Consider the following 17,845-nt stretch of genomic DNA (forward strand, 5'->3'; position numbering starts at 1 on the left):
TCTCGGTTTGCCTCTTACAACCCTGTGTTCGATGAGGACAGACATCTGAGCCTGCCATTTCTCGGAGCATGTCCTGTTGTGAGGTGCACACCAGTACATCAGTGAGCCAGATCAGCAGGTTACAGGTTAGGAGCACAAGCCTTTTGGAGAGTCTCAGTCTCTGTGGTTGAGGGAATATCTGCTTCAGGGGTCCCTCTGGTTTTTGGTTTAAATTGGGAAATGAACTCGGCCTTTGCACTAAACTCTGCCCCCAGCCTTTTTAAAATTTTGACACAGAGTTTTGCTCTACTGAGTTGCCCAGGTTGGGCTCAAATTTGCAATTCTCCTGCCGCAGCCTCCTAGACTGTTGGGATTACGGGTGTGAGTTACCATGCTCAGCTCAGGGGTCTCTCTTAATCCTTACTCTTGTGACTGTCTTAGTCCTTTTTCTGTTGCTAATAACAGACCACAGACTGGAGTAGTTCAAAAGGAAAGAGCTTTACTTTGGCTTATGGCTTGATCCCAAGTCAGGAGCTGCATCTAAGGATGACCTTCTTGCTGGCAGGCTCCCGGGCAGTGAGAGCATCACATAGTGAGAGACAGGGAGAGTGAGAGAGCCCTGGCAAGCTGGCTTTGAATGCAGACTCACTGGAGATGACCTGTGAAAGCCTTCATCATGGGAGTGGATCAAGCTACTCTTGAGGGTGGAGCCCTAACCACCTGTCCCACCTCTTGGTATCTCCTCATAGAGATGGAACCTCAACAGGGACAGCCCCTATTCAAGCCATAACAGTGGTGGCCATTTTGGGGTACATTCTTATTTCTTTTGTATTTTGACATTTTTAAAAACATGTTGGACATAGAGGTTCTCAGCCGTTGAATGTCCTGTGTCTGCTATTCTCTTTGTATAAACCATGATGCCCTCCTTGCCAGCTCTCTGAGTGGCATCCCCAGCCCTGCCTGCTGTGCTGCCCTGCATACTGATACCACTGGCACTTAACCTCCAGCAGCCTCCTTGTACATCTTGTATTCTATTTACTGCCCGCACTCCTCCATAGATGCCAGTGCTGTGTGAGAAAGCACTTCCATGGCTCCCCAACCTGCATCAAGCACCAGACCCAGGCTCTGGGTATGGCAGGCAGCCCTGTGCAATCTGACAGGCACGTGTGTGGGGCCTGCTTGCACCAACACAGGTGAAGGAAGCACAGGAGGCTCGACAGGTGTTGCTGCACTGGAAATGACCCTGTGCCCTTATTCTGCTTAGTGATACTTGTCTTTGGCCTCTAGGAGGCTGGGTCCTTTCCCCATGCTCTTGTCAGCACCATTCAGCACCATCTTCCTGGCTGCAGGGTGTCAGGAAATGAAGTGGGCTGGTTCTCTGGCTGGGGCCCTTCCCTGAGTCTTGAGGACCCAAGTTTCCTACATGTTCTGCAACTCCTGTAAGTGCTGTGAAGCCCCACTCCATAGACATAGGATCTGACTGCAGATCCTTAGGTGTCATGACCTTCTGAAGGGCGTGCCTGTGCTCTCTTGACTGCAATCTTCAGGCATGGAAGCTTGCATACCTACCTTCCTCTGCCCACAGCAGTCTGTCCTCACCACAACTCAGCCTTCTTGACTGTAGAGTAAAATGCAGTGGGGCTGGGAAGCTAGGGCCTGCCTTCTATCTGCCTGTCTCCCCCTGGCTCACAGGTTCTGGATGTGGATATTGGACGTAGCTTGTAGCCTGGGGCTGTTCTCCTGTGCTGCAGGCCCCTAGTGTTTGATGGACAGCATGAGTAATGCACAAGGCTAACTTCTGCCCAGTTCCCAGCCCCTGCACCTTTAACAGCTTGCCCTCTGGGTGGGTTGCTCGTAGAACCCGGAGGCATTCCTACTTCCCTTCCCTCTTCACACTCTATCCCTTTACTTGGCTCTTGTGGGGAGCCTAAGTGTTACCTCTTTGCTCAGGGGGTGAAGAAGAAAAAGCAAGAGGCAGGCGGGCCCAAGAAGGGGTCACTGGGCAGGACTGGAAAGCAGAGATTCATTCTGGAGGCCTCATTTTCTTACAGAAGCTGCAGGCAAGGAACAGGCAGGGCCAGGCTGACCTAGAAAAAGCATGTGGACAGAGGGAGGCTGGCGACTCTGTTGAGGGAAAGTAGAACCTTCAGTTTTTAAACAGGAAATCTTTCCATTTCTTTCACATGGAATCAGGTGTGGTTCAACAGTGGGTCGATTTTCTGAGAGTTGTGTCGCTTACCAGGCAAACACCGTAGAATGCACTAACACAGGCCTGTGTGGTACAGCACCGCTCCCAGGCCACAGACCTGTGGGGGCACGTTACTGTATAGAACCCTGTAGGCAGTTGCAGTGGGTAGTATAAACAGACATAGAAAAGGCACAGAGAAATCTAGGTGATGGGAGTTTCTCAGCTCCATTCATTAAAATGACGGGCCCACTGTTGAATATGTGGTCCATTGTGAAGGGAACATCATTATGCAGCCTATGACTGTAGTTCAGAAAACTTCTTGAACACAAATTTAGTGGATCTCTGATGAGCAAGCTCTAGTGCCTCCCTGTCATCTCCCTATGTGCGTGCCTGAGAAGTGGTGAAGAGGAAAGAAACCCCTGTGGAACAGGTCAAATGCCACCTTGCCCTCATCTCTCTAGACCCTGGGGGATTGTGACGTCTTCTGTGAGATGACTTTCCATCCTTGGAAGTTGCAGGTCTTGTGGAATCCCTGCTGTGGTCAGTGGCAGTCTCTGTGGATCATCACCAGTGTGTCCCCAGTGAGGCAGAAGCAGGAGAGAGAGGAGCAGCAGGGGTGCTGCAGGAGGCCTCCCCATATCCTGATGCCTTCCTCTCCTGCCTTCAGGGATTCCACTACTGTTGGTGAAGCCCCCGAGGAGTCCTGTGGAACCCACTTACTGAAGAACAAAGGTGGTGTTGAAGTTACAAGGATGACAGATTTTGGGACACTGAAAGAAGGAGGAAGTAAAACACTGGTGATCTGGATAGAGTAAGTGTTCGTGGGAAGTTTTAAAGGAAGTGGCATCAGTACTTTTTAAACTGATTCAAGGACTTCTATAGAACCAACTGTATTTTGCATTTATTTTTTTCCCCTCTAAAAATCTTTTCAAAAATTTTCACCCCAAAATCCTTTTTAACTTAAATTAATAAAGTTCTTTGCAGTTATCATTCATGAGATTGAATTCTGTATTTCAAAGTGACTAACCATTTCAGCTCTGAGAGTTGTGTCTCTGTTTGTGACTGTGTCTTTTTCCAGGAATAAAGGAGATGTTCCTCAAGACCTAATCAGCTGCAAACTGGCTGGCTGGGACAGAACTCAGCAGTTCAGGTTTCAGTCACCAGACATAGGCCAAGAAGCATCTTTTGTTCTTATTCCTGAGAAGAAACAGATTTTTTCAGATGGAAATAATTCATTAAATAGCGACAGAGAAAGCAAAACCAGTGAAACACTAGAGGACAAACTGGTGACCAACATAGAAGGCTGTCCAGGTAGATGGCTCAGCTGTTACCATGCAAGGGCCAGGGGCTGAGGTAGCTTTGACCCTGAGAGCCAGTGGGGCCCGTGCCCTGCTTGTGCTTTATGTCTGAGCTCTGTGGCTTTGGACCCTTCCACTATTTGTTGTGGGGCTGAAGAGAAGGACAAAAGCAGCATGACAAGTACCGGCAGGCATGTGCTTCCAGTGGTGACTGTTTCCCAGACCAGAGAGAGTGCAGAGGGAGTGTCCTCTTCCGGTCCTTGCTGCTCTGTGGTTTTGTCCTCTCCCTCTGGCTGCATTCTCCATGTGTTTTGTCAGCTGTATCTCGAATTTGATTTGTGTGCACCTGAGTATTTGTGTATCTGTGAGCATTTCTTTTCCAGCAAGCATTATTGGGAATAATTCATCTTTTGGTCTGACTTTGGATTTAAATTTCCCTTCCCAGATGACTGTGCCTATGAAAGGAAAAGACTACAAAAAGAAAACACTCCATCAAAAAAGCAGCTGATAGAGCCCAAGCCTGGGGGGCTCCTTCCTCCAGGAGGAAGAACCTTCATTGCAGTGACATGTGATGCCAGGTCTGCCACTGAGGGGCTGGGGAGGGCTTGCTTCAGAAGGACCTTTGTGCATGTTTGTTTTTATAGGTCCTTTGTGGTCCCCTTAGGTTGGATGTTTCAAAGGCATCCATGGCTGTTTGTCATCCCCCAAATCACAAGGAAAAGCAGTGGTCTGTCTTCATCTTCACCAGATGACTGACCAGTCTTTACAAAGAAAATAGTGTTTGTGATCCCCAAGGCCTCTGTCCATCTCTCTTCTCTCCAGGCATCTGACCAAGGCACAGCACATTGAGCTGAGGGCTAGAGGAGAGAAGGATGGAGCAGAGCTGCTTCTCCAGCGCAGATCCCAAACTGGAACATCCTTTCCTCCCTTCCTGGGCGCCAGCCAGCCTTCAAGCCCATCCCTGGTCCTCCTTTCCTACCCTCCCTCCTGTGTTCCCACCACTGTTCAGACTGCTCAAAAGTCGTAGCCTGCTGGGTCCACTGTCAGTTTGACATTGGGCCCCCTTAACTCTCATCAGTCATTTGTGTTTCTAATTTTCAATGTTTTTAAAGATGTAAATCATTCATTCATTCATTTAGATTTTTTTGACACAGGATCTCACTACCCTATATAGTTCAGTCTGACCTTGAACTCATTATGTAATCCAGGCTGGCCTCAGACTCACAGTGATCCTCCTGCCTGAGCCTCCTGAGTGCAGGAATTGCAGGTGTGTGCCACAACGCCCAATTTAAAGCTGTAAATTTGATTAAATCACTGCCTTGCTCTAAGTCCATCAATATCAAATTGTGGGTGGCCAGTAAACAAGCTTCAGCCAGCCATGAGAGATGTGGCCCACTTGAATTGGTATTCTCCTTACGATAAGATAGAAATGGATGAGGAAGCTGGAAGTGAGAGCAGTGTAGTGTGCATGGGATAGCCCAGGTTAGAGCCACAGCTGGAAGTGGGCAGAAAACAAGTAAAAGGTAGCGCACATTTTTTGGTCACATAACTTGAACGTAACTTCTAATTTAAACTTGAAAATACTGAGCTGGGCATGATGGCACATACCTGTAATCCCAGCTCTTAAGGAGTCAGAGGCAGGAGAATCACAAGTTTAAGTCCAGCCTGGGCAACCTAGACCGTGTCTCAGAAAGAGTTGGAGATGGGGCTCAGTGGCACAGAGGCCCTGTATTGGTCACCAGTACTGGGGGGGGAAAAAAGGAATATTCTAAGTGATTTTTATCTTGGGAAAACATTATGACGTTGCTCATTTTAGAAAGTAAAATTACATTTGAAAATTTACTTGGCGTGTTTGATAGCTCTGTGATTTTCCTATATGTACAGAGAGAAATTAGGTTGGATTTATCTTATTTATAACCAAAACTGAATTTCATTTTATTTTATCAAGAACCTCTGGACGCTGCAAAGAGCTCCTCCTCTTTTGTTTTTCTAACTTCCTCATTGGGCGATACCTTGAAGTGACTGTCGTGAGTGATGAGGAGGCACTGATAGCTGTCCGGGAACCGTTTTCTTGGAAAAAGCCTAGAAGTTCCCAAGCAGTAGCATCCCACAAAACAACAGTTGTGACCACACAGAAAAGGTACCTGCAGTGAAATGAGTGTGAGGCTGCATCAAGACTTAGGGCAGCTTTATCTATGAGAGAAAAGTAAAGTCTTCACGGTCCGTGGCCACCACCCTGGCTGGAAAGTGATGAGTGAGGCTGGGGTTGGAGCCTTTTTCTTACTGTGCTGGGGCGTGAGAGTGTATTTCCATGGGACTCAGGGGGCTGACCTTCCGGCAGAGGCCTCAGGGTGGCTCTCAGGACAGAATGGATTTCCCTCAGCCGCTGCCTTCCTCGCCTATCTGGTGAAGGCAGGACTGGAGGCATCATCACTGCCTCTACTGAAAGTTTGAGTTCAGGTGTTGCCCAGACACCATGGGAGCAAGATGGTTTACTCTTCTAATATGGGAACATTGCGGATTTTTAGGGCACATGTTACCGTAGGGCAGGTGGATATCTACCAAATTGTAGAGCAAAGGGAAAATGTTAACAGAGAAGAATTTCGGGTGGTAGTTTTTCCTTGGAGTAGACTATTACGAATCAAGCACCAAAAAGCTAGGTGACCTCGGGCAAGTTTCTTAACCTCTCAGAAGCTTAATCTCATGTGTGAATGATGGTCCCTACTGGTGCGGGTTGAGGACTGGATGAGGTGGAATGTGTAAGATCATGGTTTTTCCTGATGTGCTCGGGGGGCATGCAGAACCCCAAGAGCAAGAGGTCAGCATGGCCTGCAGGGCATGAGAGTCTTTGATGATTGACTCCCAATTCCAGGATACTCGGGAGAACCTTTGTTCTCACCTATAGACACACTAGTCACCATGCAGTTACAGTTGGCTCGGCAGAAGCATGAAGTAGGCAGAGCAACAGTCAGTGTTTTAACCCCAGTTACTTCCCTGGGACAGTAGCATGACCCTGTAGGCACATGTCTGTAGGACAAGGAGGTTAGTTTCCTGCAGTCAGGTTGATGACCCATTGTGCCTGGTCCTGGTTGGTGCTGCAGGCTCAGAGACATGGGTAGCAGTAGACACTGATTGCCAGCCAGCACAGGGCCAGCACGTCCTGCCTGGTCCCCAGCCTCAGTCGTGCTCCCCCATTAGAAGAGCATTTTCACATAGCAGACTTTTCCCAGCACCTCTCTGCCAGTTTTGTAGCATCCTGCAGTGTCAGCAGCCATATCTTGTGGGTGAAACATGTCTCCTGGACCACGTGGTCAGAGTGGCCAGTGAGCCAAGTGTTGTGACTGCCCTAGTCCATCCACCTCCACCTTATTTGCTTAGTCATCGGTACTTAACTCTCACTGTTCAAGTACCTTCTGATTTCTGAATAGCTTCATTTGTGTATTGTGGTGTGCCCCTGTCCACAAACTACAGAGTGGACCCAAAGTCTGGGAGGAGAGACATTGGCCTTTTGGTGCCATCAGGAGTGGCTCTGGGGTTGATGCTGTGTTTCTATTCACCACTGCTGAGCACTAAGGTGAAGGAATTCAAACAGGTGACAGTAGTGAAAGGAGGCTGGGAGTGTTCCTGTCCCTGCCTGCACTCAGACAGCAGAGTGAGACAGGTGGACAGCATGAGGGAGGAAGGGCCTGGTGCTTCCTCACTCAGGTTAGTACACAGACCTCTCTGACCTCCTTCTTTTCACCTGTGTATGGGTGCAGTTTCTAATACTCGTGTTCTCACTAAAAGCACAACAGAAAGAGGTTAGCTTGTTAAAAGGTTAAAAAGAGTTGCCTTCAAACTCCCTGCGTCCAGCAGGCCCCCGGGACTTTCCAGCCCAGCCTCACCACTGGAGCAGCTCTGGTGAGAGCATGCCCAGGCAAAGCATGATTGGAGAGAGGATCCAGACTTGGAGTGGGGTCCTAAGCCAGCAGTTCGTGTGCCAGGTCTTTCAGAGAAATGAAGGAACTCTGGTCTTTCTGAAAAGGGGGAGGGTGTCTACTATAGGTTGAGCATCCAAAAATCTGAAATCATCTAAATCTGAAACTTTTCCAGTGTGACACTCCAAAAATTTCAGATTTTGGAGCATTTCTTGTTAGGGATGCATCACTGGTAAAGTTTATACACATACTCTAAAGTGAAAAAAAAAATCTGCTTCTGATCCCAAGCATTTCAGATCAGGTTATACTCAAATATACAAATGAAATGCCTGGATGGTTAGGAATTGCTTTTAACTTGTGGGTTTATGTTTTTAAGGAACTCAAGACGACAACTTCCAAGTTTTCTTCCACAGTACCCGATACCAGATAGACTAAAGAAATGTGTGGAACAAAAAATTGACATCCTAACCTTTCAGCCACTACTTGCAGAGGTAGGAAAAGTGTCGGAGGACTGGATGATCCTTACCTGTCATCCTTCAGACTTCTGAAGAAAACAGGATTAACCCTTCTCAGGTTCAAACCTCACAGTGGCTCACCTTCACCACAGGTAGTTGGGCATTTGAGGATAACAACAGGAAGACACCTTGGTGAATCCCTTTGGAGATTAAGTGCCCTGTGGGGTCCACACTGCTCCAGAAGAGCGTCAGTGAGGAGGGAGGGGGCTTCTGCTCTAGCCCAGCCTCTCCTCACAGGGCCAGGCAGCCTGGTTAGGAGCAGGAGGCTTTCCTTCAAGGCAGAACCCCAGCACACTGGGGCAGGCAGGCCTGCCGTTGAGAAGAGCTGAGGAGAAAAACTTAGCACAGCACTAGCTGGCAGGAATCATAACCCTCCCTGAAGTCTGAAGATAGTACCTGGTAGTGGCCCTTTGCCTATAATCCCAGCACTGGAGAAGCTGAAGCAGGAAGAACACAAGTTCAAGGCCAGCTTGGATAGCATGGTGAAACCCTGTCTCTAGGAAAAAAAAAGTCTGCAGGTAGTGACTGTTGCTGTCACTCTGTACTGTCTGTGTGACCCACTGGGGTGCAGGGAGGAGAGCTGGCACCACCTGCAGGGAAGTCGGGGAGATGCCCTGAGTGGAGTGGCAGCAGGCTAGAAGTCCAGGAAGGGGAGAGGTGTCTGACAACATGGCACTAGAGGGAGCTCTGCCCAGTGATGGGAGGCACAGGGGAAGTTTTGAGATCAGTTGTCTGAGCCGTGAGTGAGTGACTGTGAAGTGAGGCGTCAGTAAGATCAAAGGGCTGAGGCTGGAGAAGCAGAGGGCAGGGCAGGGTCCCCAAGATCTGGTTTCCATGGCGAAGCTGGGAGCCGGGGCAGGAGCCAGTCAGAGGGCAGACTTTGGGGAGCCAGCTGAGGGACACAAGGAGGGTGGGCGGGCACTGTGCTGGCCAGGCCCTGGTCCTGAGTTCCTTGTGTTCATTTCACCTGTGAAGATAGGCAGGATCTGTAATGCTGGCCTTTGGTCAGCTATTGGTGTGTGTCTTTGGTTCCCTAAACTTTTTCTTAGATTTCTGCACCTGTATTCGTGAGAGGTGTTGATTTTTCAGTCCTCTTTTCTCCCAGTGTCTCTGTGTTGAGATCAGAATAATGCTGAGCTTGGATAATGACTGCCTCAGGAGGTATTGCTCCTCTCCGCAATCCTAGAAGAGTCGGTGTGGTATTGGAATAATTTCTTAAGTTTCTGATGGAATCTTGCAGGGAAGCCTATGTATTTGGAGCTTGCTTTGGGCAGATTTCAAATTAGGAGCCAGGTTTCATTATAGCTATGTAGCAGCTCAGTTTTGCTGTTATGCATTGAGCTGTGGAAGTTTTTCACTTTAAAACAATTTGTGTAATGTATTTGCATATTATTATTCATAATATTGGTAACTTGTGTCTTTTATTCCCATGAACCTGGCTCGTGGAAGTCTATAAATTTTTATCAGTCTTTTCAAAGAATCAGCTTTTGGCTTAATTGGTGCTTTTTCTCTCATTCCTTTTCCATTTCATTGGTAATCACTTTGGTTATTTGTGGGTGTGCACCTGTGCACACTCTGTTTTCTCTTGCTTTTTTTTGAGACAGGGTCTCGCTATGCAGTTCAGGCTGGCTTTGAGCTTGCTTTGTAGCCCAGGCTGGTCTCGAACTCGCAAAGATCCTCCTGCCTCAGCCTCCCGAGTGCTGGGATTACAGGCGTGCGCCACCATGCCCAGCTTCTCTTGCTTTTTTTCTAAGAGAATGAATCCCTGTGTGTGTGTGTGTGTGTGTGTGTTTGTGTGTGTGTGTGTGTGTGTGTGTGTTTACTGGGAACTGAATCTAAAGCCTTCACACTGAGGTACATACCAGGCTTTGATGTTACAATGTTTGAGACAAGGTCTTGCTAAGTCACTAAATTGCTGAGAATGGGCTTGAACTTGTGATTTGTGATCCTTTGCCTCAGCCTTCCAGACTGCTGGCATTACAGGCACACACCAACATGCCCAGCTCTATTTTTTAAAGGAGTAAACTGAACTAAATTTGTTTTGAGATCTTTTCTTTTCTCCAACAGACTCTTGTGTTAGAAAACATTCTCTAGGTACTAATTTTGCTTCATTCCACACTCTTTAATTCATTGTATTTGTTTGCATGTAGTTAAAAATATTTCCTACCTTTCTTTCTGATTTCTGGCCCATGGTTAGTCTTTTTTAATTTTATTTTGAGACATGGTCTTGCTAAGTTGCCAAGGCTAGCCTTGAACTTGGCATTCTTCTGTCTCAGCATACAGAGTAGCTGGGATTATAGGTATTTACCACTGCATTTGGCTTTCCATAGTTACTTAAAAATATGTTTGGTTTCTAAATATTTGGAGATTTTTCCATAATCTTTGTTATTGATTTCTAATTTTATTTCATTTTGGTTATAAAACATACTTTGTATGACCTAAATTCTTTACATCTAATAATGTTTCATGGTCTGTAATAACTGGTTTGGTAAATACTCTTTTTAGAATTATTTTATAAGCTGGACGTGGTGGCGCACGCCTGTAATCTCAGCACTTGAAGGCTGAGGCAGGAGGATCATTGCGAGTTCAAGGCCAGCCTGAACTACATAATGAGATCCTGTCTCAAAAAAAAAAAAAAAAAATATTTTATAAATGTCAGTAAGGCAGGGTGTATTGGTAGAGTTAGTGAGGTCTTCCACACCCTTGCTGCCTTTTCTGCTTGCTCTCTAAGTTTACTTAGGGGTGTTTGAGTCTTCTCTAAGTGTCTACTTTGCTGCTCTTCCTGCAGTTCTGCCAGTCTTTGCTTCTTACAGTGAAATTCTGCAGTTAGGTATGTACATATCCATGGCTGCAGCATGTCATTTGATTAGGTTATCCCTTTACCAATGTGAAAATGTATGGTAGTTTTATTTCTGGTAATATTTTTGTTCTAAAATCTGCTTTGAAGATATCGTGGCTCCTGTAGCTTTCCTTTGATTAAGTTTACGGGAGTAATAATGTTATTTTTAATCTCCTTGTATCTTTAAAGTCAGTTTCTTGTAGAGAGCATCTGATGGCTCTTGCTTTTGATCCACTGGACAAGCTGTGCCTTTGATTGTGGTGTTTAGATGGCTTGCATTTTGTGTGACTGGTATGATTGACACAGTGAGTTTAAGTATGTCCTCTTGCTATTCGTTTTCTCTTCGTTCCACTTGTCTTCTCCTTTTTCTTTTCCTGCCTTTGCTATGTGCCCATTTCATCTCCACTCTTGGCTCCTAGCTCCTCTTTTGTAATATGCATAGTTGCTGCAGTAGACTTGTGCAGTAGAACTTCCTGTGGCAATAGAGATATTCTCTCTGGCTTGGATGTGCAGGCCACCAGCCACATGGCACTAGAGAGTGTTTGGAATGTGGCTAGTGTGACTGAGGAACTAAGTGTTTTGTTTTAATTTTTATTAATTTCAGTGTAAATACATATAGAAAGAGCAGGCTTAGAGCATCCAATTCGATTCATCGTAGCCCTCAGGAAGTACCATACTGCATCACTGAAGAGCAGTCTGCTTCCTGCCCTCTTGTCCTGGATTTTTTGCTAATATAGTTACAAATTTGATCTACATACCTATTTTGAACTCCAAGGCGCATGTTTACCACTTTTACTTTATATGCTTATCTCTTACTTATTTATTTTTGTCTTTTTGAGGCAGGGTCTCTGTGCAGTTCAGGCTGGCCTTAAGCTCACTTTGTAGCTCAGGCTGGTCTCGAACTCAAGACGATCCTCCTGCTTCAGCCTCCCAAGTGCTGGGATTACAGGCGTGCACCACCACGCCTGGCTATATGCTTGTCTCTCAGAGGTGTCCTAGAAAGTAAGTACTTGCTGTTTGCCCACAGTTACCATTCCTATGGTGTTCTCTACTTTGTGTGAGACTAGATCTCCTTTCAGGATCCTTGCCCTGTAGGTGTGAAGGACTTTAACATTCTGATCATGCTTGCTTATGGATAATTAGTTCTTTCACCCTTTGTCTGAAAAAAATCTTACTTCATATCTTTCTTCAATGGTATTGGCAAAGTTTTACTTGCTTAAAATAGTTGGAGTCCAATATGACAATATAGTAACATTTAAAAAGTCTGTGTTTAGTATTATTTTCTAGGATTTGCTATATATTAGAAAATTCTATAATTTTAGAAAACCAAAAAGAAAAGAAATTATATCTTTATCGGGTGGTGACCTGTCGCGTTCACTTAATAGCAGTCTTTAGAGCTGATTCTATGTGTTGTGTTAGGTGTTGGAGGTCCCAGAGAAGCCATGTTGGATGTAGGTCTTGTCCTAAGGGAAAGTCCTGACTCCTTAGTTGAAATTACGTTACATCTTTGTAATCAAGCAGTTAAGTCATGGGAGGGAGCATACAGTTACGTATCAAAATGAGGAGTAGAATTAAGTCATATACAAGCTTAAAAATCATAGCCGCTGGTGGAAGCAGAGATGCCTGATCAGAGGAGGGGTGACCTGCAAGGTGAGTTTGAATAGACAGAGTGAAGTTAGGTATGTGCCGTGCTGGGGTCATACTGTGTGTGTAGGTAAAAAAAGTTCTGTTGTTTTGGTTCATTGGTTAGTTGCTTTTTTTTTTTTTAAGAGAAAATGAAATTGTTAGAGTGGAACCCTGAGGCACTTAATGCTAGATCTATAAATACAAACTTACACTATCGCCTTCACTTTTAACAGACTATTTCAGAGCATTTTTAGGTTCATAGCAAAAATTAACAGGAAAATGCAGACATTTCCTGTACTCCTTGCCCCTGCCCCCACTCTGGACATTCCCACCAGAATGGTACATTTGTTGATGACCCTGCATTGACACATAGTAGTCATCCAAAGCCCATAGTTTACATAGGTTCACTTTTCGTCTTGTATATTCCAAAGGTTTGGACAAAAGTACAGTGACATGTATCTGCCATTATAATATCATACAGAGCAGTTTCACTGCCCTCCATCCTCTGGGATACGTTTTCATTCCTGCCTCCCCTTAGTCTTGGCAATTCCTGACTGACCTCTCTAGTTTTGCCTTTTCTGAAGTGTCACGTAAGTGGAACCACATAGTATGTAGTCTTTTTACATTGGCTGCTTTTACTTTTTTAATATGTATGTCTTAGTTACTTTTCTCATTGCTGGGACAAAATGCCCAACACCCAAAGTTAAGGAACAAAAGCTTTGTTTAGCTCACAGTGTGTAGAGGTTTCAGCACATAAACGGCTGGCTCCAAGGCAGGGTGGCTTCACAGAGCAGCACAGTTCATGGTGGGCAGAAGACAGGAAGGCAACAGGGAAGAGACTCTTTCTGTCCCTTTGTTGTGTGCAGGCTGCATCCCGAGGGTGAGTGTAGCACTCAAACCCGTAATCCCATTAAGGGTAATCCCATTAAGGCTAAAGAGCCCTGGAGCATGAGTCATTCACTTCTACATTCAGCCACCTATGAAAAGCCTGCCCTCCATGACTGTCTGAAGCTTTGAGGGGACATCTAGACCCAAGCTTTCTTCCATGTTTTTTCATGTCTGTCTTTTCCAAAACATTGTTTAGTGCTGATAAATACTCCATTTTCTGGGTATATCCCAGTTGTCCATTCATCTACTGCAGGCCATCTTGATTGCCTCCAATTTTGGCACTTAGGAGTAAAGCTGATTGATATGTGTAGGGTTTTTATCATACACTGTACACAAACAAAATTGAATCATCTTACCCATACAATGTACTTTCAGTAGTATAAATATATTCAGAATGTTGTACAACCATCACTGCCATCAGTCACCAAAATTCTTTCATAGGAACAGATGACTGCACATTATATTATTCATGGTAAAAGTAACAAATAAGTTACCCTTTCAGGATATACATAATTTCAGGGAGATTTTACTTCAAAAAATGAAAGATTTAATAACCATTAAAATAAATGTATTTTTTCATTCTAATTAAAATTAAGAGCCGGGAGTGGTGATGCATGCCTGTAATCCCAGCACTTGGAAGGCTGAGGCAGGGGGATCACTGAGTTCAAGGCCAGCCTGAGCTATATAGTGAACTCAAGGTCAACCTGAACCACACAGTGAGACCATCTCAAAAACAAAAACAAAAAAAATCAGTAAAATAATAAAATTCAAAATTTTGAAGAAAAAAAATGACAGAAGATGAAATACCTGGGAAAAGAATTTTCCAAGGAAAAATGCAGGACAAACACAAAGATGGAACAAGTTTGCCTTGTAATAAGATAGGCAATTTGGGGAAAAAATGGGGGACATTTTTAGTTTAATTACTGCCTAGTAAGTTACAAACAAAAGAAAATACTGGCAGGGGAAGATTTCAAAAGGAGAGTGAAGAAATTATGTGTGATTATATTCATGAAAGCCAAACATCTTGATTGGAATAAAAGAAAGTTAAGAGGAACGCACACAGCTAGCAAGGAAGCGAGTAAGAAGCCTAACATGGTTCTGATTCCTGCAACACACTCTTTGAGTGGCTTTGTACACCCCAACTTTTTTCTGTTTTAAATCTTTCTAGATACGCATTGTCAGAACAGGAAACTTATATTCACTAATTAAAAATAAGAGGCTAACAAGCATCTTTTAATTATTTTTCTTGACTATCTTTGACAAATACATAATTTTTTTCCAGATTCACCTGATGTGAATTTTTACAACAATTAATAGTTGTAAAATTTTTACAACAATTAATTAACTGTCTCTGACAGTTTATCATTATCACACAATAACTGAGAACTTGCAGAACTTCTAGTGGCCCAAATGCAAGTGTCCTGATTCCTAGTTTTTTTTATAGTCATTTTTTTTGCTGAGTTGGGAGATTTTTATATCTTTTTTGGTTTCATATATAATTTTTTCTTGGGTCTAAAAAAGGCAAGCCCTAGAGGATTTGCCTTGTTTTCTGCTGTTTCAAGAAAATAAACTCTTAAAAGATCTGTAGTTTGCCCTATGGAATAAAGGATACATAACTTAAAGTTCAGCTCTTCTGCAAAGTAAAACAACTCTTCTCATCTTATGAAACTGAAACTGCCCCCATGAAACAACAACTCATTTCCTTCCCCCAGGTTACCACCATTATACTTTCTGCATCTGCATTTGATGATTCTAGGAACTTTATGTAAGTGGAATTTTACAGTATTCTCTTGTGACCAGTTCATTTCACTCAGTGTAATGACATCAAGGTTTCTCCACCTTGTAGCATGTATCAGAATTCTTTTCTTTGTTAAGGCTAAATAATACTCCATTTTATGGATGAGCCATGTTACGGTTATGTGTTCATCATCTGTATTTACATGGGCTGCTTCCGTGTTTTAACTATGCATAATGCTGCTGTGAACATGTAATCTCTTTCAGACTCTGCTTTCAGTTTTTTGGGTATATGAGGTGAAACTGCTGGGTCGTATGCTAATTCTGTTTAGGAACTGTCATTTTTCCACAGCAGCTGCACACAGTTTGCATTTCTTCTTAACAGTGCACAAGGAGTTTCAATCTCTTCACACTCTTAGTAACACTTTATATTTTGTTTTCTTTGTTGATATTTTTGATAGTAGCTATTCTAATTGGAATATGAGGTGTGTGGTGGTTGATACATTGTGTCAACTTGAGTCTAGAGGCTTGGCTAAGTGACTCAGCAGTTCTGCATCCTGGGGTGAAAAGGACATGCCCTTCCTGCTCTAGGATGTTTTTGTTCATCCTAAACCTGTGCAAGAGGAGGGCACTGAGATGGTGTGGGCATGGGCAGGTAGCCGGCATACAATATAAAGGAGGAAAAGAGACTTGCTTCCCTTCCTGCCCTTTTTTGCTCTTGCTGCTTTTGCTGTCTTCAGCCGCCATGAACTGCTGCCCTCTGCCATGTGCCACCCTGCCTTGGAGCCAGCAGAGTGTGGACTGAAACCTCCACAGACTGAGCTAAATAAACCTTTCCTTCCTTAATTCTGGGTTTTGAGTATCTCGTCTCAGCAACGAGAGAAAAGAAGCTAAGACAAGGTGGTGTCTCATTGTGATTTTGATTTGTATTTCCCTAATGATCGGTGATGTTGAGTGTATGCCTGCTGCGTATCTTCTTTGGAGAAATGTCTGCAGGTCCTTTTGTCAGTTTTTGAATTGGGTGTTTTTGTTGTTGTGGAGTTGTAGGACTTCTCTGTATATTCTAGGTCTTACTTCCTTAGATACATGATTTTCAAAATTTTCTTACATTTTATAGAGTATCCTTTTGTTAAAAGTATGTTTTGGTACACAAGATTTTTATATTTTTTTTGTACTAGGAATTGAACTCGGGAAGCTGCGCTTGCCAGGCTCTGAGCTATATCCCTGGCAAAAATGTTTAAATTTTGAGGTAGTCCAGTTGCTTATTTTCTTTGTTGCCTATGCTGTTAATGTCATATATGAGAAACGGGCAAATCCCTTGTTGTGAAGCATTTCTTCATGGCTTCTTCTAAAAGTTTTCTAGTTTTAGCTTTTCAGTTAGGTGTGCAGTCTATTTTTAATCTTTGTATTTGCTCAGGTGAAGGTCCAGCTTCATCCTTTTGCATGTGAGTACCCAATTTTCTGAGCACCATTTGTTGAAAAGACTGTTCTTTCCCCAGTGAATGGTCTTCACACACTTGTCGTAAGTCTCTTGTTCGTAGATGTGAGGGTTTATTACTGAGCACTCTGCTGTTCCATTGGTCAGTACCATGCTGTTTTTGATTACTAGAGCTTGGTAGTAAGGTTTAAAATTGAGCCTTCCAGCTTTGTTCATCTTTTGCAAGACTATTTTGGATATTCAGCATCCCTTGAGATTCCGTATGAATTTTAGGATTCCAAATGGACTTGTTCTGTTTTACAAAAAGTCATTGGAGATTTGATAGGAGTAGCATTGAATCTGGAGATCAGTTTGGTTAGCATAAACATGTCAATGATATTAAATATTTTACTTTATAAATATGTGGTGTGTTTCAACTTTTTTATATTTTCATTTCTTTTACTAATGTTTCATAGTTTTTAGCACACTAGCCTTCCACTTCTTGTGATACATTTTTGAGTATTTTAATCTTTTTGATGCTACTGTAAATAGAATTAATTTGATACTTTCCTTCTTCAGATTGTTCATTGTTAGTATTTAGAAACGCAACGCCAGGTATGGTTGTGCACGCCTGTAATCCCAGCACTCAGGAGACTGAGGCAGGAGGATCATTGCAAGTTTGATACCAGCCTGGGCTACGAAGTGAGCTCAAGGCCAGCCTAAACTGCGTAGCAAGACCCTGTCTCAAAAAGACCAAAACAAAACAAAAAAAAGAAATGCAACTAATTTTTTGTGTCTTTACTGTGTAGTCTGCCTCTTTGATAACTCTGTACAGTAGTTCTAACAATTCAATGTGGAATATTTAGAGTTTTCTACATGTAAAACCATGCCATCTGCATACAGATAGTTTTACTTCTTCCTTTCTGATTTTTTTTTCTTGCCTAATGACTCTAGCAAGGACTTCAGAAATTACATCAAGTGGGGGAGAAATGTTCTTGTTTTGTTCCTCATCTTAGAGGAAAAATTTTCTGTCTTCCACCATCAAGTGTGATGTTAGATTTGGGATTTTATAAATAAACTTTGTCATGTTGAGGTTTTCTCCTATGCCTGGGTTGAACAGTGTTTTTATCATGAGAGGGTGCTGAATTTTGTCTAGTGCTTTTTCTGCATCAGTTGAGATAATCATGTGCTTTTTTGCCTTCATTCTGTTGAAGTGATACATTGTTTGATTTTCACAGGTTAAGCTGTCCTGCTTTCTAGGTATAAGTCTCACATGGTCATAGTGTATAATCCTTTCAACATGCTCTTGCATTTCCTTTGCTAACATTTTGATGACAAATTTGTATCACTTTTATAAGAGATACTGGTCTGTTAGGTTGTCTTGGTTTTGTTTTCAGATGAGATCTGTGTTACCCAGGCTTGAACTCTTGGGCTCAGTCATCCT

General features: G+C 43.6%; 1 protein-coding gene across 6 annotated transcripts in view; it reads left to right on the forward strand.

Moving 5' to 3' along the window:
* Positions 1-17,845, forward strand: part of Mov10l1 (Mov10 RISC complex RNA helicase like 1) — a 66,041-nt gene that overhangs the window by 15,468 nt on the left and 32,728 nt on the right. For 4 of the 6 annotated variants that reach the window (XM_005379538.1, XM_005379540.1, XM_005379543.2 and 1 more), the window contains 5 exons: positions 2,835-2,978; positions 3,246-3,478; positions 3,911-4,043; positions 5,414-5,605; positions 7,759-7,873. In XM_005379538.1, the coding sequence (XP_005379595.1) occupies positions 2,835-2,978; positions 3,246-3,478; positions 3,911-4,043; positions 5,414-5,605; positions 7,759-7,873 (817 nt within the window). Of the gene's footprint in view, positions 1-69; positions 126-2,834; positions 2,979-3,245; positions 3,479-3,910; positions 4,044-4,707; positions 4,733-5,413; positions 5,606-7,758; positions 7,874-17,845 lie in introns of those variants that run through there. The other 2 variants (XM_005379544.2, XM_013511370.1) reach the window with 2 other exon arrangements.

The sequence above is a fragment of the Chinchilla lanigera genome, unplaced genomic scaffold, assembly GCF_000276665.1.
Source record: "Chinchilla lanigera isolate Chin_1 unplaced genomic scaffold, ChiLan1.0 scaffold00012, whole genome shotgun sequence".
In the NCBI taxonomy this organism is placed as follows: Eukaryota; Metazoa; Chordata; class Mammalia; order Rodentia; family Chinchillidae; genus Chinchilla; species Chinchilla lanigera.